Here is a 24,862-nt window from a genome sequence, read left to right on the forward strand (position 1 = left end):
GCGGGGCTGTTTTAGGTACACTTTTCAAACAAGTGCGCGAGCAGTAATAACTTCTCGCACACGTTTAAAAAGAGTGCGTAAAGCGGCTGCTATACAGACTTTCCATTGCTTTGCATGAGAAGTCGAGTTTCACGCACAGCATGTCAATACCACCTTTTCTTTGTGACAATCGATAAAAATCAATAGGTTTTTCATTATACTCTATTTATTTATTTAAGTCTAATTGAAATTTGTTGAAATTTGTAGAAACTTTTGTATCCAAGTAAATGTGAAAGAGGAAGCTGAAAAAATTTTAGATGTAGAATTTTTTCAAAATCAACGACGATGTGCAGCATACTCTTCGCTTTTACTATTATAATCTGTTCAAAATAGAAGGAACTATTTTAACATTCGTACAGGACTTTTTTCTTCAAACGAATAACCTGAAATTGCAAAAGTTTCAGAGGCAGCATGAAAGATTAATCGAAGGTTTGTGGTTTTGCGTTTGGCACAAATAAATAATCGACTGGCAATAGCAGGCACTATGCACTCTCGGTTGGTATACATACTGGATCGCGAAGATCCATAGATCACGCTAATGCTGTCGCTACGGTGGCTCGTAGATCATGCCGATCCTCCCACATGGTGATAGTCTCTCTCGATAAGAAATCATTGCGTAAGTGGCCTGCGATTCCCACTATAACGGATACACTCCTCTTCCGTGAAAAAACTATCGATGAATCGAATCCTTCCCCTTATCATCAAATATTTATTACTTGAAGAGCTTTGATGGAAAATCGAATAAATTTATTTTTATGAAAACTAGACATCACAATAACGAGATTTATAGTTAATTATTCAAAATAAATCACACAAGTCAAACAGTTTTTAATAAAACCGAATAAATTAAATTTATGTATTTGTGTGCTTTTCTATATAAATTTCACCATTTATAATAATGTATTCTAATAAATTAAACAATATAACCACTGTACTGACATACACTTTCATAAAATTGGATTTTTTCGGTTTTTCTCCAAAGATCCTCAATTATCAAATTTTCATAAAAAACCAAATATCACTACAGCCAGATTTTTTAATTATAACGAACCAACATTTTTATTTTCTATTTTTAGTTTAATATCGGAAGGAAACGGTGTAACGAGTTTCGGGCTTGTTAATTAATTTCAATTAAATTATAATTGGACCAAGTTATTGTGGGAACGGCGAATTTGAGAGAAGAAACGGGTAGCGATATTGGGAAGAATTTTTTGATGCTCTTTCTGGCGAATAAATGTACGTTTCTGCGTTGAAGAGAGGAAGAAGCGGCTCGTTTAGGTTGGGCCTGTCGAATCGATTGCATTATCGCTCGACTCGCCAGCTTTTTGCGTCCCGACTTGCGTCAGATACTCGAAAATGAAGTTTGTGCGTCGATATGGCCATCTGGCAAAATCTGCCTATACTCAAAATAGAAGAACTCACTGTCCCAGCATCCCCGAAATTCAAGCAGACAGACAAAATGCCTGTAAATATAAAAGAATTAGACCAACAAATATTTCACTGCAGATCGGATTTGAAAAACGACATTAAACATGCTGCACTTTTATGCTAAATTATAAGTACACACACACAAAATGGCTCTTAATACCAATCTATACTGTCAATGCATTAGAGAGGAGGTCCGTGAAAATGCTAAAATTAATATAAATTAATATTATACTTAAAAAAACATCAAAATTTGATTACAAAATTAATCATTCTAGACAGCCTATTATTATGACAGTGAGAGAAATCTAATGATGAATAAATTAATGCCTCGTATGCTTTCTTCAAAAATTCTTGCAAATCCTACAACTACTGTCGTATATATATAATAACAGTTATAAATCAAGGAATCTAACGTTAATTCATTTTCGTAACAACATGATTTTTTGATGATGGAACTCCTGGGTGCTTTAACGATCGTTTAATTGCCTTGGTAAATTCACAAGATGGCTGAAAAGACGGAGAAAAGAAACTTTTCCTTGACTTACAGGGCAGCTAATGATTGCTAACAAGCGATAATGATGATTGATGTACGAAAGTGATGCTGCTCAATTTGCCATTTTCTTCTTGATTAACAACAAGAAAAAAGTAATATAATGCAGTAGCAATAAAACTGATTGAAATAGACTAATATTGTTGTTATAACAAAGTTGACAAAGTATTGTGAAAAACTTTAATTGGTTGCTAAATAACACGATATTTAACAGAGAAGTTACAGTATAATAATAAAACTAATCAGGCTAGAGTGTAATATTGTTAATCACGTCATCGTCGAACGAATATTGCGTAAAATCAAATTAGGTACTGAATAATACGATATTCGACAAAAAAGTTAGAATAAAAAGTTGTTCAATCCACACTACAATACACTGTTATAGATTGTTTAAAATTACGACGACTATTGTTGACAATTCACTTATTGAGTCAATAAACTGTCGTATACATTTTATACATTGAACTATCAAAATATAATTTCATAGTTATACTGCTTTGAAAATATTTCTCCGCTTCGTCGAAATATAACTATATCTAGGATATTGATGAATGATCAAGAAACCCCGTTAAATAGTTATATTAGCGTGAAATTATCAGTAGGTATGATGATAGTCGTTGTAATATTGATGATATTTTCGTTGCACAGTTGCTGTGCCAAGGTTGATGGAAAATTGTGACAAGCGCAAAATTGGTTGCTATATAAAATTATACTCTCTCGTAATTAGAATTTCTTTAGATATTTTTTTATCTCTGAAAATGAGATTAATGGAGGCATTGCGGAATTTCACGCGTTTATCTGCGATTAAACGAGAGGATTCCACACGATACGATATTATGTCCCCTACGTATCTCCGAGTTGGACAAATTGTGCATCAACCTAATGCACTCGGCATTCAAGCGTAAATATAGCCGGTGGTTTTTGCGCTTATCGCCAGCCGTCATTTAATAACTCTGTTGATATAGCGAGCTGTTTAAAGGAGAATTTTTGCAAATTTGTCAAAGCTGTGGAATGCAATTGGAACAACTTGAAAAGAAATGTTTTTAGAAAATCAATTTGTAGGGGTAAACGTGCTCAAATATATATACAAATATTTCTGATCCGAGAGAGGTTTGAGAAATTAGAGGCAAAGCTGAAGTGGTCGCACATAAAAGGTTTTGCAATCGAAGGAAAGGATTCGAGTGGGCGTTCAGTCCAGGGGGCTCAATTGCGAGAAGCTCGATTCGATAATAAGTTTACAACTTCCGAGCTTATCGATGATAATTTCATGCCAATTTCTGTTTACTCCCTTTTTCAGCATCCACCCACCGATCCAACACTTTTTATACGGTTCAAACTTGATTCTTGCAGCTTTGCTTCGCTCGCTCGACTTCCAACGTAACACACTACTCACCTTTCTCCACTTAAAATAGACTCGCATTAACGTTCATTAGCAAATGTATAAATTCACACTCATTAGCTACGAAAAGCTTTTTTTTTACTTATTGAAGCACCTCGTTCCAATACCTTTTTCTAAAAATCAGTGGCGGACTGTGTAATTACTATTTTACCCCTTATTATTATAGACACAGTGTCAATAATGTTCCTAGCCTAATTTAATACGTTGGAACGTTATAAGAAAGTTTTAGACACCAGGTGTGCTAGATGGGTAAATATCATTGATAAATGTTATTATCAATAAGCCGGTGTAAGTAGCTCACATATTCTCTGAACGGATTTCCCGTCAAGCCATAACTGGTTCCTCGACACAATTTTCCATTCATGCCCCTACTAATTTTTCACGCCAAACGCAGTTTATATTCGTCGTAGCTAAATTGATAAAATCTATGCGATCGTTTATGTTTCTTGATTTAAATTCCGGTTTAGGCAAATAAAAAAATCGTAGAGCAAAATTTATATTGCGACTAACTACTTGTAATTGGTCACGCTATGTGTATACATAGGTCTAGACATAATAACGTTTTTATATCTCAACTACTTCTTTCTGTTTCTGTGTTTACCTTAAATCGAGCTTTACCAAATTTTAATAAACCACTGAATTCTATTCAAAATTTTTAATTTGCACATGCCATCGTTCACGTGTCTCGATTTAAATTTCAGAAAAATCATAGCCAAGTTTATTCACCATTAAATGACTAAAATTGAACACAAGCTGTCAAATGTATAGAGGCTTCAATTAGCATATACTGTTTTAATTCCTTATAATTTAAGTTTTTCCCAAAAAGGTTCCGTCATCAAATTTTACAAAATCACATAATTTTATTCAAAATTTCTATGGAAAGAGTATTTGTACAAACTATCAGATTTCGTTCTACCACGATCTCTATTAATTAATCATTTTAATTCCGAGCTTTATCTTCGAAGATAAAAAACTTATTGATTAACAATTAAAGGATATTATCTGTAACAGTAGAAGAATGCGTTATGTGGCAACAAATAGTTTATATTATTTATATTTTTACTTTTACAAAAACTGCATGTTTTATAACAAGCTAACAGTTGCTCAGAAATTATTTAGTATTTTTATTTCTTAAAACGAACTACAATTTAGCTTAATCCCCAGGGGTGCCTCTATATGATACGGCCCGTCCTGGTGAAACCACCTTAAATGGCTAGTACTCGTTTATCATGTCCTGATGTACATATATTATTTCTTTTGTCAGCATTCTCCGTTACATTCCAATTTAACAACAGTTCGTACAACAACTTCTTTCATAGGTCTGAGCATTCAAGAGATTTCGTTTCACGCAGTGTCAAGTCATTCATCTTCTTAGATGATCGATCTCCTTTTAACACACTTCAAACCTTGAATTCCATCCATCCTTAAATTTTCACTTACGCAACGCACACCTTTCCATCTATCACTTGTTAGTCTTCTCACGATCCAGTATAAAAATATGAACTCTCTTAAAAATGTTCACGAGTCGTTAGATGGTCATATTTTTGGCTGCCATGCGAAGAAAGATTATTTTTACACCGCCGTGTCTAATCTAAATGTGTAACTGGAATAATTACACGAAGAGAAACATAAGCTAAGATATTAATTTAAAAAATGTATAAATTTATCATTGTGTCACTAGATGAATATCTGATGCCAGATAGTAAATGTTGATTCAATTAATCATGATTTACCTAAATTAGAAACATTTATGATTAAACGAAAAAAGTAATTATCATTTCATGAACATAAAAATACTAAAGCCATACCCACACCATGCAGCAAAACACGGTTTTATAACAGACTGGTTTTATAGCTTTGTTCTATTATTTTTTACATAATTTGACAGAATTTAGTTGATGCAATAATCTGTTTGACAAAATAAACATAGATTTTCATTTTAATGAAAATGCCCAATGTATAAATGATGTAACATTTGTCAGAAGCAGCTAGCTTTCGTAATTTGATCTAAGCAGTGATCAAAGCCTAAACGGAAATTTAGTGTAGGAATGTTTTTTGTAATTCTACATTTGTTACTGTTTTAACAACATGTTTTTAAGTTTAGACAAATCAAGAGCTGTTTTCTAATAAAGTTTTAAAATATTACTTGGTCTTTATTAACACCTAATGAAAAATGTTGTATAACAATATATTAAAATATTTTTCATTCTATTTTATATAAACAAATTATATATCTTTGCTATGTTTTGTTATATAGTCTGGACATGGATTAAGAAAGTTATTTTCTAAATAATGAATCATTCTTTTCGTGTGATTGTTCATTTAAGCAAAATTCCAATTTAGTTATTTGACAACGTATTGGCAAACAAATTGGTTATTTCATGCAGTAGAACAGTAATTATATGTAAAGTAGAGCAACTTGTTACATTTCTACCATCCCTCAGACCCTTATAGAGTGTACACAGTGAGTAAAGCCCAAGGAAGCGTGTAATTTGGCTGCTTATAAATGAAAACTGGCTGCCTGCGATCAATTTCTCCCTCGATATCGGTTATAGTTGCGTTTTGAAGGTAGTATTACGCACTAAGTGATACCTGACCACTTGTCGATTTATCGCTCGATAAATTGCTCTCCATTACCCTCGATCTCCTCCATAAACCTTTCAGCCCCCACCATGCTTCGTCAAACTGAAATTCCTATTTAAATCAACTATAACATCACTCAAGCCTTTTCAACAATTTATACACATTTATTTCTAAAAATCTAGACTGGTCACTGGTCGCTTCGTTTTTTATATTAAACTTATTTATTCATTCAATCTTGTTTCTTTTGGAAAGAAATCTTCACTGTAATCGTGGAAGATAATAGAAATGTGATAATCCTTTATATATATATATATATATATATATATATATATATATATATGTGTGTGTGTGTGTGAAAGGCTATAGTAATGGAATGTTTGTAAATTCTTCATTGGAACAGATCGGTATGTAAATGCTACATTATGTTCAATTCATAAATTTATTAGGTAGAGTATTGTTATAATAAGTAGAAATCCAAAGGTTTATTCGTATATAGTTGCAGTTGTCCTTTTACTTAAAAGCACATTATTTAGGGAATTATGGTTGAGTAAAAGCAAATAAATATCATGGAAGAGCACTATAGACGGTATCGATTAGAATACTATATCTGATTTTTCTGAAAGATTCTGCGTCAGCTCGCTTAATAAGTTAGCAGCACAATGAAGATAGAGGTAACTATATATGAATAGTTATAGGAGGTCTTAATCATTATGGAAGAAAAGCTTAGTTGCTTGTTGGGGGGAATATAGTGAGCAAGCGACACATGATAAATTTAGCCAACTGTTATGAACAGGCAAATATTATAGTCTTTTTGCAACGTCTATGTCCAAGTAAAACATAAATAATGATCTTACGCCTTTAATCCCTTAATACATTCATACCCCCCTTATAAACTACTCTTAAAAAAAGTTCTTTTATTTACATTTTCTAAAACTCCGCCAATTTTAAGAAATTTTATTTCAACTGAAATGGACAAATATGAAAAGCACAAGTACTATTGCAAATTTTTATACTTGACGTTTTTTTCATGGAATTATCCAATAAGGCGTTGGTCAGTCGTGATTGGGGAAAAGCTTTCATTTCGATTTGAAACGATTTCTTTTGCTACAGTGTATAGCACTCTGAGCGTGTCAAATCGCATTATCATTGATCGGAGCGAATCGATGAAGAAGAGTTTGAGAACCGGTCCTGCCTCACTTCATCCCCCGATCTCAATTCTTGTGCAACAAAAGGAAGAGTCATCGAGCCATCTGTCATACCGTTCTACACCTTGACAGCTATTGACACAATCGTTCAATTTAATCCGTATAATATTAGCCACTTTCCTAGCAACTATTCTCTCTATTTATTATTATAGCTATATGATAGCTCAACAAATCATATCAAAAATAATATATATTAAATTATAAACAATCACTGAAATCGAATTCTGATTTATACCGTGATCAATAAATTATAAGACAGGCAGAAATCTCTTGTGTGTCTGATTATATATATATTAAGCCTGTACTTATAAGAATATTAGTAAAATGTCATAAATGAAAGGATAATTCACAATTATTTGCCGCTGCAATAATTTAGCAATAATTAAATGAAAACGATAAACTAAATAAACCTTAATTAATTAATTTAAACTAAACGATTTTTATTAGTTTTGTATTATATTAAATAAATTACAAGTCATTTGTGTACATTCCGTAGTTAATGTTCAGTATGATAATTTGTTCATATAAATGTAATATCGCGATACCTGCAAGTTTTATCGTGTATATAAATCATATTCGACAAAAGCGATTAAATCGTCGATGAAGTTTAACGATTAATCATATATTTAAAGAAAAGTTGATTTAATCCAATAACTGATTGTTAAGAACGATAAATAAATTAGCAATTAGGAGTAAATAATGGTATTATGGCAATATTATGGCAAAATTGGAGTCTTGAGACGGCAGAGGCTGAAGAAGGAAATTGGAGGAGGTTTATACGCGCGCTTGTAATTATAATATTTGTGAGACTCGTCACTCGTTCAATTTATTAGTTTAACGAGCGACAGCAGCAAAGCTGCGTGATCATTTGCATAATTTAATACGGCAGGCTCGGTCAGGGAAACCTATTTATCGACAAGTCTCTTAACCAAATCCGATTAGGATTACCTTGCTTAGGATTATCTTTGGCTTTAATAAGCCAACCATGTTTGTTAAGTTGATACTTCAGTACTTTATTTGCATAACTGTAAGCTTATGATTTTTCTGCTTCGTCCCTGATGGACCAATTTAGAAAGTTCATAATTTTACATTTTTAGATTGCAAAATAACAATAATATTCTTATCTTTTATTATTGTTTCTTTTTCAGGCTGTAAATGCAACGTGGTTGGCTCCATTAACTCTGCATGTGACATTGTAACTGGCCAGTGCCAATGTAAGCCACAGGTCATTGGCAGACAATGCAATCAGTGTGAGGTAATTATATCAATCTTGAATAATTCCTTCTCTTTTATCTTTTTTTTCTATATTTCATCTTCTTTAAAGTTACGATAAAAACAATTTTAAAATAATTCTTTGTTGTTTTTTTTTAATAATTTCCTTAAACTCTACTCCTATTTATTATTATTATTGAAATTATATTCTATTTTATTCTGATTTTAGGCTGGTTATTGGGGAGTTGAAAGTGGTGCAGGTTGTGCACCTTGTGGTTGTGATCCCATGGGTTCGGTTAATAACACGTGTGATAGCAATACAGGACAATGTTACTGCAAGTCTGGAATTGGTGGACCACATTGTGACACTTGCTTAACAGGATATTATGGATTTTCGCCAAATGGATGCCATCGTGAGACATTAATTTATTTTGTTTTTAATATAAGAAAACTTTCTCATTGCATTGTTATTATTTTTCATAAAAAATTATCCAGTTTGCGAGCCATGCATTCGTCCAGGACACGTTTGTGATCCTGATACAGGAAGATGTATCTGTCCGAGTTTGGCCTTCGGCGAGAACTGCGACAGGTGTAGACCAGGTTCCTGGAATTTAGTTCCTGGAGTTGGATGTAAACCATGTGGCTGCACGTTTGGATCAACCAAGTCTCAGTGCGATTTTGATGGTCAGTGTCCTTGTAGACTAGGCTATGCAGGACTCAGGTGTGAAAAATGTGCAAAAGGATATTACGGTTATCCAAAATGTCGACCTTGCAACTGCAATTTTAGTGGGACTCAACCATGCGTTGATGGAGCTTGCGACTGTGACGAAACTGGACAGTGTCCTTGCAAGGTTCACAGATTTATTTTGGAATCAATCAAAACTTACTTGTATTGATTCTAATTTTTTGTATGTATTTTTTTAAAGGAATACACGATTGGGAGACAGTGCAACAAATGTAAAGAGGGTACTTTTGGATTGTCTTACGATAATCCGAAAGGTTGCACCGAATGTTTCTGCTTTGGCAGGTCTACTTCCTGCCAGGAGTCAGGATTAAGTTGGGGCCAAAGAAGACTAAGACGCCCTCGGGTTCTCTATCTCAATGATACAGTTGATGACGTCACAGTAAGGATTTAACCGATTCATCAAATTTATATTTCTTCAACTACCCCTTTCTGTTTTATAATATCGTTAATTTTTGACAGATTTCTTTACATGGCTCGGTTATCATTATGCCATCCCTAAATAAAGGATTAAACGTTTCGAATGGACTTTCGATCATTCCTGGTACGGATGGAGACGTTATTTTACCTTTGAATCTTTATTATAATTACCCATTATACTGGAGCTTGCCTGATTCATTTTTGGGAGACAAGGTACAAACGATTAATTTTCACTTTACAAGTAAAATTATAATTGATTTCTTCATAAATTCGTTAATTAAACGGTTATAATGACATCGGCGGTTGAAGCGGTTGTTACAAAAACTATATTTTATAAAACGACTTTAAAGAATAAGTAACTTATTACTACAGGTGGTTTCTTATGGAGGATTTTTAAGATTTAAAACTTCAACTGAAGGTGGAATACCTATAATGTCAAACTTAATATATCCAGCTGTACAATTGCAAGGAAACAATAAAATAATTCTGGAGTACTACCCTCTTTTGCCAATTGTTGATAATTATTACGAAGTCAGGTATAATTTTGATTTAAGCTCGCTGATATTTTCTAATTCCATTTCAATTTGTTTAATTTACGATATAACACGTAATATATATTTTTTTCAGATTACATGAATCATTATGGCAATTGCATGGCAGGCCAGACTATAGAGTTAGTAGGGAAGTATTTATGGTTGCTTTACAAAACGTGCAGTATATACTTCTAAAAGCGTCTGATTCTGCTGAATTTGCCAGAACAAGGTAAGTTTCTTACACAATTAAAAAAATTGTTAACTTAAACATTTTAATGTTTACTTAAATAAAATGTTACTTATTTTTAATTTATAAAACATAAAACGAGTAAATATTTATCTATTCCAAGCTAAATTAATTAAAGAACCAAATGTATATGTAAGAAAATTAACTGGTTTATTTTAATTGTGACATTATTATACTGCTAATAGACTAACTATAGTAGCAATTTTTTATTGTTATTTAATTAATTTATTTGGTCAAATTTCAGTTTAATCGAGGCATCCCTAGATGCTGCTGTCTTGACTCCTACTCATTCACCGCCATTGGCGACTGGAGTCGAAATTTGTCAGTGTCCTGCCGAATACAACAGTACCTCTTGCCAGGACCCAAGTATAGGTTACTTCAGATGGTACAGCAATACAACTGCAACTTCTACAATCGTGATTGATCTTGTTGGCAAAGCTAAACGCTGTCAATGCAATGGAAGATCTGAAATTTGTGATAGAGAAACTGGATATTGTTTGGTAAATTGTCTATTTTCTTTTGCTGTCCATTTCTCTTTATACATAGCACTTGTTCCATAAACCTTTCTAAAACGTTACTGAACTCAATTTCAGACATTGGCATTTTTTTGAAGCGTTTTTCAAGCGTTTTTGACACTATGTGTACCATGTGTTGGTTTTGTCCATCTTTTTACCTCCTCCTTTGTATTAATCATATAATAAAATATTTGATATTTTTATTAAATGATAGAACTGCAGAAACAATACAGCTGGAGCCAAATGTGACGTTTGCGCGGACAGCTTTTATGGTCATCCAGATTTTGGTGGTTGCAAATCTTGCCCATGTCCCCAGGCTGACAAAAGATTTTCCAACACTTGTATCGTACGCGAGGATAATGAAGCCATTTGTCATTGCAAACCTGGTTGGTTTTTAAATTCATGAATATATTTAAGTTTTTTTTTATAAAAATACTAATTAGGGAAAATTGAACAATATTTATGCTAATGTCACTGTACACGATAGGATACAGTGGTAAAAGATGTGAAAGCTGTGCCTACGGATATTTTGGCAACCCTGGTATACCTGGAGGAAAATGTGTACCATGCAATTGCAATTTGGCAGGAAGTACGAATGATGAGTGCAATGCAGAAACTGGTCAATGTAATTGCAGATCAGACTCAACTGGCAGAGATTGCTCAGAATGCACGGCTTATCGTCATGTTTTTATTGACAACGTTTGTTCATGTAATTAATTTTTTTTACTACTGCAAATTAATCTTATTTTATGTTTGAATATAAATTTAAGAAGAAAAATTTAATTTCTGTGTTTTAGCATGTAATGATAATTGTACTGGATTGCTATTGAACGACATAAAAGAGCTTTCTGAAAAATTAGCACGAGAGACAACTCATATAGCAAGTGGATACATTCCACCTCCATGGGAGGATTTAGCAATCATAGAAGAAAACACCACAATATATTTCGAAGAACTAAAAATCCTGAAAAAAATAAAAGAAAGGTTATCACAGTTGCCTTGGGACGATTATAAAAGATATGCGGAAACTGCCGAAAAATTATTAACAAATGTAATTAACTTACCTTTATTTTTAGTTGCTTAAATAACAAAACTTTGCTTTATTTTATATAAAATTTATGTTCACAGTTCAATCAAGTGTTTCATCGAGCGAATAGTCTCAAATCTAAAAGTGGTGATTTAAAGAATAATATTATAAGTGTTAGTATAGAGCTGGAAAATAACAAGAATAGTATTAAAGGTATTGTATATACTAAATAATAAATTATACTCTGTAAAACTTACATTTGTTGTTGGTAATACAATTTCTTACTTTCAGAAATTATCTCTGCGTTGACGCATTATGCCAATGAAAATAAGAGGATTGAAGTTAAGAAAGCACTAAAAGAAGCTAGAACTATTTTAAATAATTTAAAATCCGTTCATTTATCAAAGAAAACACTTGAAATTGAAATGTTTCTAGAGTAAGTATATTGATTATTATTATCATTATTATTAATCTGTTTAGAAAGTTATTGCCAGAATAATTAAATGTGTACTAAAATAAAATTCTGATTTACTATTACAAAACAGAGACGTAGGCGAACACATGGACCGGTTGCAATCTCTGTTCCAAGCAATTGAGCCACTTACGAATGCACAGGAAGAAGCGGAAGATTACAATGTGAAAATAAACGATCTACGAACTCTCATTGAGGATACAATGGAAGATCTGTTCACCTACGACGGTTTTTACAATGAAATTAACAAAACCAACGCTGAGCTTCAACACAAACGTGGTGACATTCATATTTGCATTAATCAGATAAACGAATCTATAAACGATGGTAATACGAAGAACGAAGAAGCCAAGGGCTTCGTTATTGATATGGAAAATAATGTCCAGGTACGAAAATGAATATGAGGAGAAAGCATCCTTTAATTTAATAATTCTGGAAAAAAATTAATTGGTTTAACAATTGCAGGATTTTCCAGAATTGAAAAATCAATTGGAGTATTCAAGTCAAGAGTTAACTATGAAAGAGGAACTTTTGTATTGGCTGAATTTAAATTATAGTGAGCATTACGTGAAACCAGCAATCCTTCATGCAAAAAATTTGTCAGCATACGTGGACCAATATGTTGGGTAAGGAATCACTTAATTACATATTTGAAATTTATTGGAACAACGATGGTCCGATTTTTTATTTAGATACGGCAGTATATTTTGAACAAGTTAATTCTAAAATTTGCGTTCTTCTGTAAGAAACGTTTCAAAGTAATATCTACAATAGTTTAATATTTTAGCAAAGTCTAATGATTTTAGCGCATGTTTGTCACTGTTTTTATTGAAACATAAAATATCACATAGGTTTAGTTGTTCGTTAATTTAACCAAAGGATGGCGCAATCAGATTTGATTAGTCGAGGTAAAGTGGCATTCGACAGATGCAGTGTTTTTCTTATTAATTTCTTTACGTCAATTTTGATTTAAATAGAAGCGAGATAGTTTTATTGTCGTTGTTTTTTGTAATTGATGTTGAATGACCTGATAAAGTGCGACTTGGTGTTTCTGCCGAGCAGTCTATTTTCCAAGACGCGAGTTATAGCTGCAAACCCACTGAAGGCCAGCCAAGCTTACAAAAACATCGTTGATTCATTGGTATCTGCAAAAACCTCAGCTATTACTGCAAATCGAATTGCTGGTGAAGTTTATTTCAAGGTAAGATCGATTCGTAGTTAAATTGATTACACTCAATTTTAATAGTTTATTTCTCAAGTTAATACATTTTTAACAGTTCTATATTTGCATAAAGATCCACAGTCTAGTGATCAAGGTCATTATCATTTGCTCTCATAGGTTTTTCCTCATGGACCTTACGCAAAGTCTCTTCAAGACATCACAGAGGAAACAAGATCAAGGTCACGCAAGCAATGGGAAATGGCGGTAAAGCACGAAGAGCCAGTAAATCAAGCCAATGCAGAATTGGAGCTTCAAAAAAAGGCTATTGTCACCTTGAAGAATTCTTTGAACAGCACCGGTATCAAGGACAACGAAATAAACGTAAAATTACGCGAGCTTCAAAGTGGGACTAAAACATGTATTAAAATTAACTCAATGTTTCAAATTTAATCATGAAGTTTCCTTTTCTCTAAGTATCACTTTGTATATTTTTTCATAGTACACGAAGGGTTGCAAAGAGTTTCTATCGAAAATGACAAGATTTACGATTCAGTAGAAAATTCGAGAAAAATCATTCACTCCTACAAAGAAGGTATCGCTGGTCAATTGAAGCCACAACTCAACGAATTGAAGCGTGAAAGCGATTCAAAAATTAGTTTGGCAAGTGAGAAACGTAAGTATTCAAAGCAATAGTTTGCAGACTGATCAAATAACGATTAATTATTCGGTAATCATTTTTAGTTACCGAAGCACTGAGCAATATTAAAAGAGCCGATGCGAAACTTATCAGCTTATCAAATGCAGCTATAAAACGACAAGACGAATTTGATAAATGGAATAATACATTAGCAGCTAAATTACAGAATTTGAAGAATAAAATTGCTGAAGCTAGAAACTCTGCTGATGGGGTAAAATTTTTATATTATAAAATTCACGAATTACACACATATTCTAAAAAATATATTTAATGTATTTGTCGTTTATTGATTTAGGTAAGAATATCCTTAAAGTCTGATCAAGGAAAAAAATGCATCAGGTCCTACAGACCAGGGGGATTACAGCCAACGACGACCAATTCAATTATATTGACTTTTGCCATTCCCCACGAAAGAAGAGATGGTGTACTATTTTATTTACCCAGCAGCATTAACGTGAGCCTCGTAAAGTCAATAAATAACCCTCAGCTACAGTGCTGTATTTGAATTACAATTTTACAATATGTGGGTTGGACTAACCCAGTATTTTCAATAGTATATGTATTTTTACATAAGACATCAATTTTGAAATGAATTCTTTTTAATTTATTCACCTAATAGTAAGAAAAAAAATAAATGTGTGACAAAATTTTAATTACTCAAGTGCCTGAGGTATATATTTTAAAAATAATCAAATTAAATAATTCAAAAATTTATAAATTCTATATAATACATATTGGATCACTTTAATCGAGTGCTGTAGCTGAAACTTAACGATTATGGCAACTGTAATAATTTTATGATGCAGAATATACATGAAAGTTAAACTGAATAAATTTCAGGATGATTTTCTCGCTTTGGAAATGATCGATAGGAAAATAAGATTCGTATGGAATATTGGTGGTGGAACAGGAGTTCTCACTCATCCAGAAATTATCGAGAGTGGGAGCTTCGATGAGGATAGTAGTTGGTACCGAGTTGAAGCTGAAAGGTAATTATTCTATTTAATTCTAGAAAGTTTTACCACAATGTTTTATTCACGAAAATATTACATTGCAGAATAAGACACGTAGGAAAACTGAACGTTCGAAAGCAAGCATCAAGATCTGGAAGATATCTTCCTGTGATGAATTCGACTAATTCCGAGTACAGTCGTTTTGATGTTGGAACTACCGATCGCATTTGGATTGGAGGGATTTTAGAGTCTCAGCGAAGACCGTCAGAACTTCTGGCTATGAATGGTTTACCTGGATGCGTTCACCAAGTTATACTGGATGGAAAACAAATTGGTCTGTGGAATTTTGTTTCTTCAGCACCGGATTCCGCTTGTATGGCTTGCACGGAAGGGTGAGATCTTTAAAAATAAAGTGCTCCTTTTCCTGTTCGATAATCTTAATAAAATATCACATAGCATTATTTCATTTTTATTTTAAAAGTAATGTTTGTTATTCGTAGGTTCGAGGATGCCAGAGGTGATATAGCTTACAGCTTCAATGGAGAAGGATACGCTATTAGAAATAGAGCATTCTCTGGTCCATACAACAAATATACATTCGGAGTATCAATCAGCTTTAGAACATTCGACGAAAATGCACTATTATTTTTGGCTATTAACCCTACAAACGTAAGACTTTATTTTTATTTGATTGGACTGTATAACTTTTCAATTTATTTCAAAGCTAAAATTAACATTATGTAATGAAATTTTTGTCAGGTTCCTAATTAAATGGACTGATCTCTATATATACCCATCAAAAATAAAAATAGGCATAATTCATTCAAATCAAGCGTAAAAATATCTTAGTAGTAATCTCTGGGACTTTTTTAAAATGACTCGCCATGTTTCTTGATTGCACATTTCTCATTAAGATCATTTAAGATTTTTATCCTAATTTTTGTTCATAACTCAAATTAAAAAATGCGCTTATAATTTATTTTGTTGATTAGTAATACAAAATTAAATCTCGAGTTTTAACTGAAATAGGTGTATAATGTGCATGTATTGGATTTTTATGCAGAATCAGCATGTAATTATTTCTCTTCGAGAAGGACGGATTGTTCTTTATATCAAGTATGGAGGAAACGTCAGTTTGGAAATGTGGTCTAATCAAAAGTATAATACTGGAAATTGGACTAGAGTCGACGCTTATAGGCAATATCAAACAAGGAAGAATATTGAAAAGTGTAGTCTCAGTATAGGAGGAAAGAATGATGAAAAGATGGGAGCTCCCACTCCACAACCAAGGAAAGAAGACATTCCCGATTTGTCTCAAGCTAAATATTATTTTGGAGGCGTTCCACCAAGTTTTCACGCTGAAAATGTTGTTTTGCCTCTTCAAACTTCGTTTCTTGGATGCATGTCTAATATTATAATTCAAGAAGGTTACGATCCGATGGCTGAACAATTTTATGGAGTTGAACCCAGCTGTGGCAATAAGGTAATAATATATATATATATATATATATATAATTTACAAGATATAACAGTGATGTGCATTAAAGATTTAAAGGTGCATAAAGAACCTCACTGTGAATACATTTTATTAACAAATTTTTTCTCTGATGCCTAATCGCAGCTTCAAGGAAGCTAGGTTCGATCGGAAGATCAAACATTTATTAATAAAAAAATGTTTATTGTAATGTTTTGCATGCAGCTTTAAACTTTTTCTGTACCTTCACTGTAACACCCAGCATAATCCAAATAATTGGATGGGAGTAATGAAAAAAAAACTGATGATTTAAATTTGACACGATTGAGATGGAAATATAATATTTCTAAATTACAAAATTTGATCTTATTGAATCATTCTTATAAAATTGTAAACATGTTTTCGTTTTGCTTTGTCATGTTAAATTTATCTCATAATTTCATTTTATAATCAACTTTTACATTTACAGCCATTGAGGATTGTTGGATTCTTTGGAGAGGGATATTTAGAGCATTCCAGCTACACTTTACGAAAAATTAACTCCGCAATTAATTTTTCATTCAGAACTATGCAAAAGGATGCAATATTAATGCTTTCCACTTTCCAAGGTCAAGACGATAGGTTGAATAATTTTAAGAACGAAAATGAAGAACTTATTGTGAGTCAACTATTCCATTTAATTAGTCTATAAGTTTATTAATTACTAATGAGAAATCGTCGCTCTATTAAAATCTCGTTATAATTACAGAAGAATAGTTATTATTCAGTTTCCGTTGTAAACGGCCAAGTACAAATCAGATTAAATGCTGGTAAAGGTGAACTAATTTTACAAACGAATAACACTTACAATGATGGAAGGTATCATTCAGTGACGATTATTAAAAGAAGGAAGGAAATAGAGTTCAAGATTGACGATGCTTACCAGATTAGTGGAAGAATGCCTAGTAGCGCTGCTATAAAAGGTCCAGATTTTGGTGGCCTGTATTTTGGTGGATTACCAGCACTAATTAATAATACTAAAATGGTTGGCAGTAGTGTTCCATTGTATGGATCTATAAAAGACGTAATCTTTGATGATAGGTAAGCTCCTTTGAAAGTATATAAAATACAGGATTTTCTATTTAATCGCACATAGGGTAAACGGATTTATAAATAATTTATGTCCAAATCGTTTATTAAACCATTGAGTAAAAATTCACTGTAATAACAATCATATTATCTTAAACTCCAATTGAAAACTGTAATCAAAACCTGTACTTAAAGCTGGTTTAATCTTAGAATCATTCGTTCTTTCCATGGCTTTAAAGTTAATTTTTACTTAGACACTTAGTACACAAAGTTAATCGTATATTTACCTCATACATACCTTTAATGAAAATGGAAAACAATCTTTTAGAATTCTAAGATTCGACGAAGCAACCAGCTTCGATCACGCATTGATCGGTAGACAAGGACCAAGTATGGGAAAAGATCCTCCAATCTACGTACCTTCCTCCTCTTTATCAAGAGGAATGTCAACACAGCCGGAAGGATGCCAAAAAGTACCATATTATTCTTTAGAACCAGGAGCATTAAAATTCGGTGACAAACCTCACAGTCACACTCAGCTTTATTTGAATTTCAAGAAATTCTGGGAAAAAAAATACACCATAGAATTTGATTTCAGAACTTATTATCCAAATGGATTACTTTTCATTACACCGGTAAGTTTTATTTAAAGTTATGAGTCTTTCCAAAAGTTCATCAAAACCATCTTTTTAATCGTATGATAGTAAATTAACAAAAACATTTAAACAGGGGCTAAAATTGAAGCATTATCTATTGGTTACTATAAGAGACGGGCAACTTTTGCTACTAGTTAAGAGTAAACAAAAGAAGGAGATTCTATACAAGACTCCTTTCAATGATGGTAATTGGCATCACGTGGTCTTATCTCATGAAGAGAGAAAATTAACGCTGGTCGTGGATTCTCAAACGCCACGAACGATAAAAGTGCCAAGGAAAATTGGTTTAGCTACTATGATGTACATAGGAGGTCTTCCGGAAAGTGGTACACCGATACCAGAACAAGTTGTGGTCAAATTGGAAACTCTGAAAGGTTGCATAAGAGGCCTAAGAGTAAATGGTAACGTTTACGATATGGTAGGTTCCACCAGCAGAGCTTTCCATGTAGGCCAATGTTTCCCTAGTGTAGAAAGTGGAGCTTATTTCCAAGATGAAGCTTATGCTGTTTATAGTAAGAATTTCATACTACTAATTACACCATAATATCTTGTTGTTTAATGTATAAATTATTTGCTACTAATATGTTTAATCTTAGACAAAGATTTTGAACTGGGAGCAATATTGGAGCTGCAACTGGAATTCAGGACATCCGAGCTCTCAGGTGTGCTTTTGTCGATAACAGCACCAGGAGGTTCTCCATCCCTATCACTTGAAATTAACAATGGGAAAATAATTATGTCCGGTGACCTGGGTGATAACAATCCATCGTACGTCGAACAATCGTTCGCCACTCCTTATGCCATTTGTGATAATCGATGGCACAGGATACAAGCTGTTTACAATGATGAAGAATTGGCTTTAAAAGTCGACGAGCTTGATCAGAAATATGGCTTACCTGCCAATGTCAATTACCATTTTATGGGATCTACTGCTTCTAGTCCTTTGTATATCGGTGGTTTGCCGGGTAAATCAATTATAGAAAATCTATATGAATTTAATTAGAAGGCGAAATTTCAAAATAGTATGATATCCTGCTTTATTATAATATTGAAATCGATTATTCCTTTTTTAGCAACTGCTCCAAAGGGAACATTAATGACACGAGATCATTTCAATGGATGCATAAGGAATGTTATGATCGGAGGAGAAAGAAGAGACTGGACAGATATGGCTGAGCTACACAACATTCATCTAAGCTCTTGTCCAATACAATGATAATTAAAAATATATAACATATCAGGCTTTTTCTGAGATGCCTATCAATTGTTTCCAAAGATGGATTACATTGGATTACTTGTGAATATCGGTTTCAGCCAGATATAAGATTCCGTTTAACTCATATCTATATGTAATGGAGTTTTCCTTGAAATCTTGCCTACCCGTACACAAATACCTTTCGGGTATTCTCTCGTATAAGCTCCAAAGACTATGTAGCCTCAATCTGAAGGAAGTGTTCAAGCTGCACCGAAAAGTGCCATATCCCAACGAAAAATATATAAAGATTAAGACTTAACAAAGCCAAAAGATGCTAAACCACTAAATTGTATTAGGGTAAAGCTGCAAAAAGCGGCTCATTGGTCACCAAATCATGGCACAAAATCAAGTTTTGACCTACATAACGATGTAATTAATATATATTGAAGCAGCAGTCACTGCCATATTATTTAATTAATTTTAATACATTTTAAGTCGACTTGTACATCAGTATTTAACACCGCTATTTATTATGATATAAAGAAACTGGACAAAACAAAGAATATGTTTTACACTTTTATGAGCAAATAACAAATTAAGTGTTGTAAAATTACAATCGTATAATATATTATTTCAATTTTCCGTAAAACATCAAAAAAATAATTCAGAAAACATTAATTTTGTAAAAAGTGTCCTTCCTAGTGAATTAGATTTAAGTAAAACCATATATATTATTCAAAGGATATTTTAATATTTATAATTATATATAATACTCTTTGTATTCATAGAATTGTAATATATGCCTGTGAAGAAAGTTAACAATGCCTTAGCAATTGTGTAAAAATAAAAGGAAAATTCTCTTAAAATAATCAATTTATTCTAATGTTGAGTTATTTGGACGTCTTATATTTGTTGTGTGTTTAAAAAAATTGGAACAAAAAATTTAAATATGTTATTGAATTTTATTCATGACATTCGCTAACAGTAAAATATGACCTAAAATTTTGTCTTCGTTTATTCAATAAATATATATATTAGAATTATAATTAAAAATCAATTTTCGACGGGGAAACCTATAAAATATTAATGTTTGATGAGAAACTAAATGAGTTTAAATTTTAAAACGTAAAAATCAAAAGAACAAGTGTCTCATTACAGTTAAATAGCGTTTTTTAAGAAATCTTGAAGTTTTCCGAACGCAGCTCACTTATTGAATTTTGTTAAAAGATATGTATATATATATATATATATATATATATACATATATAACCTTTTCTCTGGTGAATTAAATTTTACATAAAAAAGGTATTATATATTCTCTTCAAAAATCTCATGTTTGTTCAAATAACCCTAACAAACCAAGTAAATTAAATTGAAACTAAAAGCGCCTTGTATAAAAATTAGAACCAATCATGTTTCTTCAGTTTTAGCCGATGGAATAACTCTTAAATATTCCTACATTATAGTAATACATTTACATTTTTATACAAAAAATGTCCAACATTTAGAAAAAGGAATTTACAACTAATTATTTCGCTTGAAATATATTTAAAAATATGCGCTTTATTAAAAAGTGTATAGAATCTTTTTATATAACATTTAAACCCAAAAATATTATATATATTTGGACTGTGTTATACAATAATGAGTCAAGTCACAATTGTGTACTGTTTTAAGATAAATAAACAAATAGTTGTGTGTGTGTGTGGTCAACATATACGTATTAACGTGATTGGCGAAAAACTAATTCGTTAGCAAGTGGCATTGTGACTCAAGTAAATTTTGAGACATTTTTGTTCCTTATAGGGTAATAATCTGTAAGCATATACAACGGCCAAAATTGTTATTTCTGAAAATATGAATTAACACACATTATTGCTTAACATCATCCATATGTTTCCAAAACCCGCTTATATTATGAACTAATTTCGAAAAACTTAAAAATTGATCGAAAAACGCAGTTTAATAGAAATAAGGTACGTGTTCTTTTGATTTTTTCGTCCCAACACTTTATCCCATCTAGTTTCTCTTGAAATACTAGCAATTTATCAGGTTCAGTCGAAAATTTATTTTTTAATGATCATCCTAATATATAAATATATATATATATATATATATATATATGGATTAGTAGTTTGTAGGTATATAAAAACATAATATTTACAGAGACATGGATAAATTGGAAAGTCATTACTTCACAGTTGTCTGATAATAATGATAATGGGCTATTACATAAAAGTAATCGTTTATTATTAGTAAGCGCGATTACAGCAGTGTGCAAGTTACACCGCCACCTCCTCCTTCTTTAATTAAAGATTTTCTTCCTTCGTATTATTTCAAATTACGCATTACACAGCTCACTAATAATGTATCTCCCTCAAAATATAAATATCAAGCACAAGCAATCACTTCCCTCGGCTAAATATATATACTTTCTTTACATAGCATCCGTGATTTTTTCGTGTAAACAATTCTCGTTGACTTAATATTAATGACTATAATATTAACATAATTTCTCTCTTTTGCTTATTCGGCTCATTACGACCTGTATCTCCATCACATTTTCACGTGACATCTCAATTATTTACTTGCCATTATATTCAATATTGTCGTATAAGTCAGATTGTGTACGTGTACTTAATGGAAAATCACGAGTCACATTCCTCATTTCCTTACGACACCGTACAATAGAGATTTACAGCGCGCGCACTGATGAGAATGAAATAAATTATTCTTTACTACTATCGAGGGATTGAAGTTTTTTGCTGAGCTCAAAAAGATCCAAATAAAATTTTACTTTAAAATGCAAAATCGATATTTTACAAGGTTTTTAATTAATTCTTTTCTTTTTATCGTTAAGGAATATAGTAGAAATTCAATAATTGGATTGATCAATAAACTTATTCAAGGAAATAATTTTAAACATATTTTTTTTAAGTGCATATATAATTAAGTTCAATGTATTAAATCAAAATTGTTGGGCTTTTATTTTTTCAAACTGATTAGTTTATTTCAAATAATTCATTGTGCCAAATTCAGAATTTACTGAAAAAAAAAACAATTATATTCCTCCATATTCCTTTACATCTTTGAAACTGCACCTTGCTTAAATAAAAAAATAAACTTCAACCAACGTAAATAATCTTTTTTTACTTTCTGTGTGAAAGAAATCAAAACTGTCCCTTTACGAATAAGCTTAAATTTATGGCACAATAAATAGGTCTTTCTTCATGTTATAACGTTAATTATTCTTCATATACATACAAGCCACGCTGTTAAGTCGTAAGAAACAGCTTTGACTCAATTCACATTAAATTCCTGACTGTATAATTCTCCTCTGTTAAAAAATATATATTATAGAACACTACTAAGGAGTAAATCAGTAATTTAAAATAAATTAACTGTAGTTATTTTTAGTCAACTTCTCACGTATAAGCAGATTACTCCAATATTTCTATGTTAACAAAGTGATAAAAATAATGTTGAAGATATACTTTTGAAGACTGACTTTTCTCACATATTATTGAAATGATTATCAGGGTTTCGAAATACATTTTAAAACAGATTTTAAAGACAACATGCTGCTAAATAAATTTTAAAGAGATAACTATTAACAAAATATTCTGCTTGCATTTTAACGAATTAACAAATTTAGTATGATTATCCACAATTTGCAGAATTTCGAATTATAGTTATTAGTTAAATAGTGTTTAGCTTCAAATATTTAATTACACTCAAACTTACCATAAGGCTGTTTTGGTACTTTTTCCCCCTTTGTTAATCGCAATGAAACTATTTATTTACAAAGCTATCCGCAAGCCAACTCTAAAAGTTTTAGATGAATATTGTACAAAAGTGACAAAAGTCACGATATTACGAAGTAATGAATGAATTTCTCATATGGTTGATCAAATAACGGATAAAATACAATAAAACATTTGATGCTTGAAGAGCTCCTTAGCTTGTTAATTCAATAAAGTTAGTTTTAGCTAAACATTATTCAATTGGCTAAATATTTAGCTAAATAGGAGCGAATAGTCGAATTTTTCTCCTGCAAATGTCATAATCATGCTCTTGTATGCAAACAGGCAAAGAACTAGCAATTCAGATGAGAAAAATATTATTAAATCTTTACACATTCAATCAAAATTTTGCCTAACAAACATTCATACCAACATGAATATAAAAATAATAGAATAGACAAATAAAATACTTAAGTAAGATATGTTTAGTCATGTGCGGTGCCTTTTGGCTATTAATCTGATACAAGTATGACAGCTTGAATTAAGTAAAATTTTTGTTCTTTATCAGACTTAAAAGAATGTTCTACGCTTTATCGAATTAATTGAATAAATTGGACCCTTTAATTTAATCAATTAATTTAATGAATTACTAAAGTTAATTTAATAAACTAATACATCTAAAATACCAGTTCCTTGCGCTCCGCAATAGTAGATAAAATGCTTTAATCGAGATTCAGAGCTGCAATTCGTTAATTTTAACAATCTCTTGCTCGTTTAGCCGATAGAAGACGCTATTCTATAAACGTAATACTTTCACATAAAGAATTGTTAACAATTTTTCTGTACGGAAGATGGAAATAACTGTGCAAATTGTATTATTATAAATAGAAGTTTTTCAGTCAACATAATAAATCCTCATCGCCCTCTTTGAAGAAATATTTTAAAATCAATTGTTTTACATCAGTCATACGCATTTCACTTGCAACATAACAATACACACGATTACAAGGTGACACATGAAAGCTCATTCGCATGAGTTGTTTACCGAACAAACATGTCATACTGGTAATCGTATAGGCTGATTATCGACAAACCTATCATACTGGTAATTATACGTAGTCAATGCTAGAATAGTGAAAAGAAATGAAATTCTGAACATTTTTTAAATGCAATTGTCCCAGAATTGCATTTGTACAAGCCAGCACTGACCAGGGATGTCTTTATAAAATTGACTAAGAACGCAACATTCGCATTAATTCGATATAGACCTGTATTAAAATAGTAACTATGAACAACAGAGGGCGTATAGCATAATATTAAATGTGACACTTGTGTGTGTAAAACTATATGACGAGAGGTATGTCCTTCTTGTTTGGTAAGTTCACCTTTTTGCCTTGCCAGAGACTGTTGTGTATCGTGAAGGCATCTATGGTTACAGTCAGATGCTTTGTATGAACTTGAGAAAAGTATTTTCCTCCAGAATTATATCTACAATATAATTAGGTTACATATAGACATTGTATAAATCGCCTCTATTAAAAA

The 24,862-nt window shown here is 31.8% G+C and overlaps 2 protein-coding genes across 11 annotated transcripts in view; one reads left to right on the top strand and one right to left on the bottom strand.

The window, feature by feature from the left end:
* The window catches only part of wb (wing blister), a 139,239-nt gene extending 119,618 nt beyond the window's left edge, over positions 1–19,621 (top strand). Inside the window, exons 14-43 of the mRNA XM_066724823.1 lie at positions 8,353–8,459; positions 8,646–8,829; positions 8,912–9,267; positions 9,343–9,540; positions 9,621–9,791; positions 9,951–10,114; positions 10,206–10,340; positions 10,603–10,858; positions 11,088–11,259; positions 11,361–11,582; positions 11,671–11,924; positions 12,002–12,113; positions 12,192–12,336; positions 12,446–12,758; positions 12,838–12,998; positions 13,435–13,573; positions 13,712–13,952; positions 14,034–14,207; positions 14,276–14,442; positions 14,527–14,685; positions 15,072–15,220; positions 15,289–15,576; positions 15,685–15,853; positions 16,248–16,667; positions 17,128–17,316; positions 17,407–17,738; positions 18,055–18,361; positions 18,456–18,894; positions 18,979–19,347; positions 19,456–19,621. Of these exons, the coding sequence (XP_066580920.1) occupies positions 8,353–8,459; positions 8,646–8,829; positions 8,912–9,267; positions 9,343–9,540; positions 9,621–9,791; positions 9,951–10,114; positions 10,206–10,340; positions 10,603–10,858; positions 11,088–11,259; positions 11,361–11,582; positions 11,671–11,924; positions 12,002–12,113; positions 12,192–12,336; positions 12,446–12,758; positions 12,838–12,998; positions 13,435–13,573; positions 13,712–13,952; positions 14,034–14,207; positions 14,276–14,442; positions 14,527–14,685; positions 15,072–15,220; positions 15,289–15,576; positions 15,685–15,853; positions 16,248–16,667; positions 17,128–17,316; positions 17,407–17,738; positions 18,055–18,361; positions 18,456–18,894; positions 18,979–19,347; positions 19,456–19,598 (6,635 nt within the window). The 3' untranslated portion in view covers positions 19,599–19,621. The remainder of the gene's footprint in view (positions 1–8,352; positions 8,460–8,645; positions 8,830–8,911; positions 9,268–9,342; positions 9,541–9,620; positions 9,792–9,950; positions 10,115–10,205; positions 10,341–10,602; positions 10,859–11,087; positions 11,260–11,360; positions 11,583–11,670; positions 11,925–12,001; positions 12,114–12,191; positions 12,337–12,445; positions 12,759–12,837; positions 12,999–13,434; positions 13,574–13,711; positions 13,953–14,033; positions 14,208–14,275; positions 14,443–14,526; positions 14,686–15,071; positions 15,221–15,288; positions 15,577–15,684; positions 15,854–16,247; positions 16,668–17,127; positions 17,317–17,406; positions 17,739–18,054; positions 18,362–18,455; positions 18,895–18,978; positions 19,348–19,455) is intronic.
* A 999-nt stretch (positions 19,622–20,620) lies between these two features.
* The window catches only part of LOC136772114 (patronin-like), a 43,925-nt gene continuing 39,683 nt past the window's right edge, over positions 20,621–24,862 (bottom strand). For 5 of the 10 annotated variants that reach the window (XM_066724831.1, XM_066724832.1, XM_066724830.1 and 2 more), the window contains one exon: positions 20,622–24,808. In XM_066724831.1, the coding sequence (XP_066580928.1) occupies positions 24,664–24,808 (145 nt within the window). In that variant the 3' untranslated portion in view covers positions 20,622–24,663. Of the gene's footprint in view, positions 24,809–24,862 lie in introns of all 10 variants that reach the window. The other 5 variants (XM_066724828.1, XM_066724824.1, XM_066724833.1 and 2 more) reach the window with 4 other exon arrangements.

Source organism: Prorops nasuta, unplaced genomic scaffold (genome assembly GCF_024137725.1).
Source record: "Prorops nasuta isolate Cenicafe-Biocafe unplaced genomic scaffold, Cenicafe_Pnas_1.2 PNAS00003, whole genome shotgun sequence".
Taxonomy (NCBI): Eukaryota; Metazoa; Arthropoda; class Insecta; order Hymenoptera; family Bethylidae; genus Prorops; species Prorops nasuta.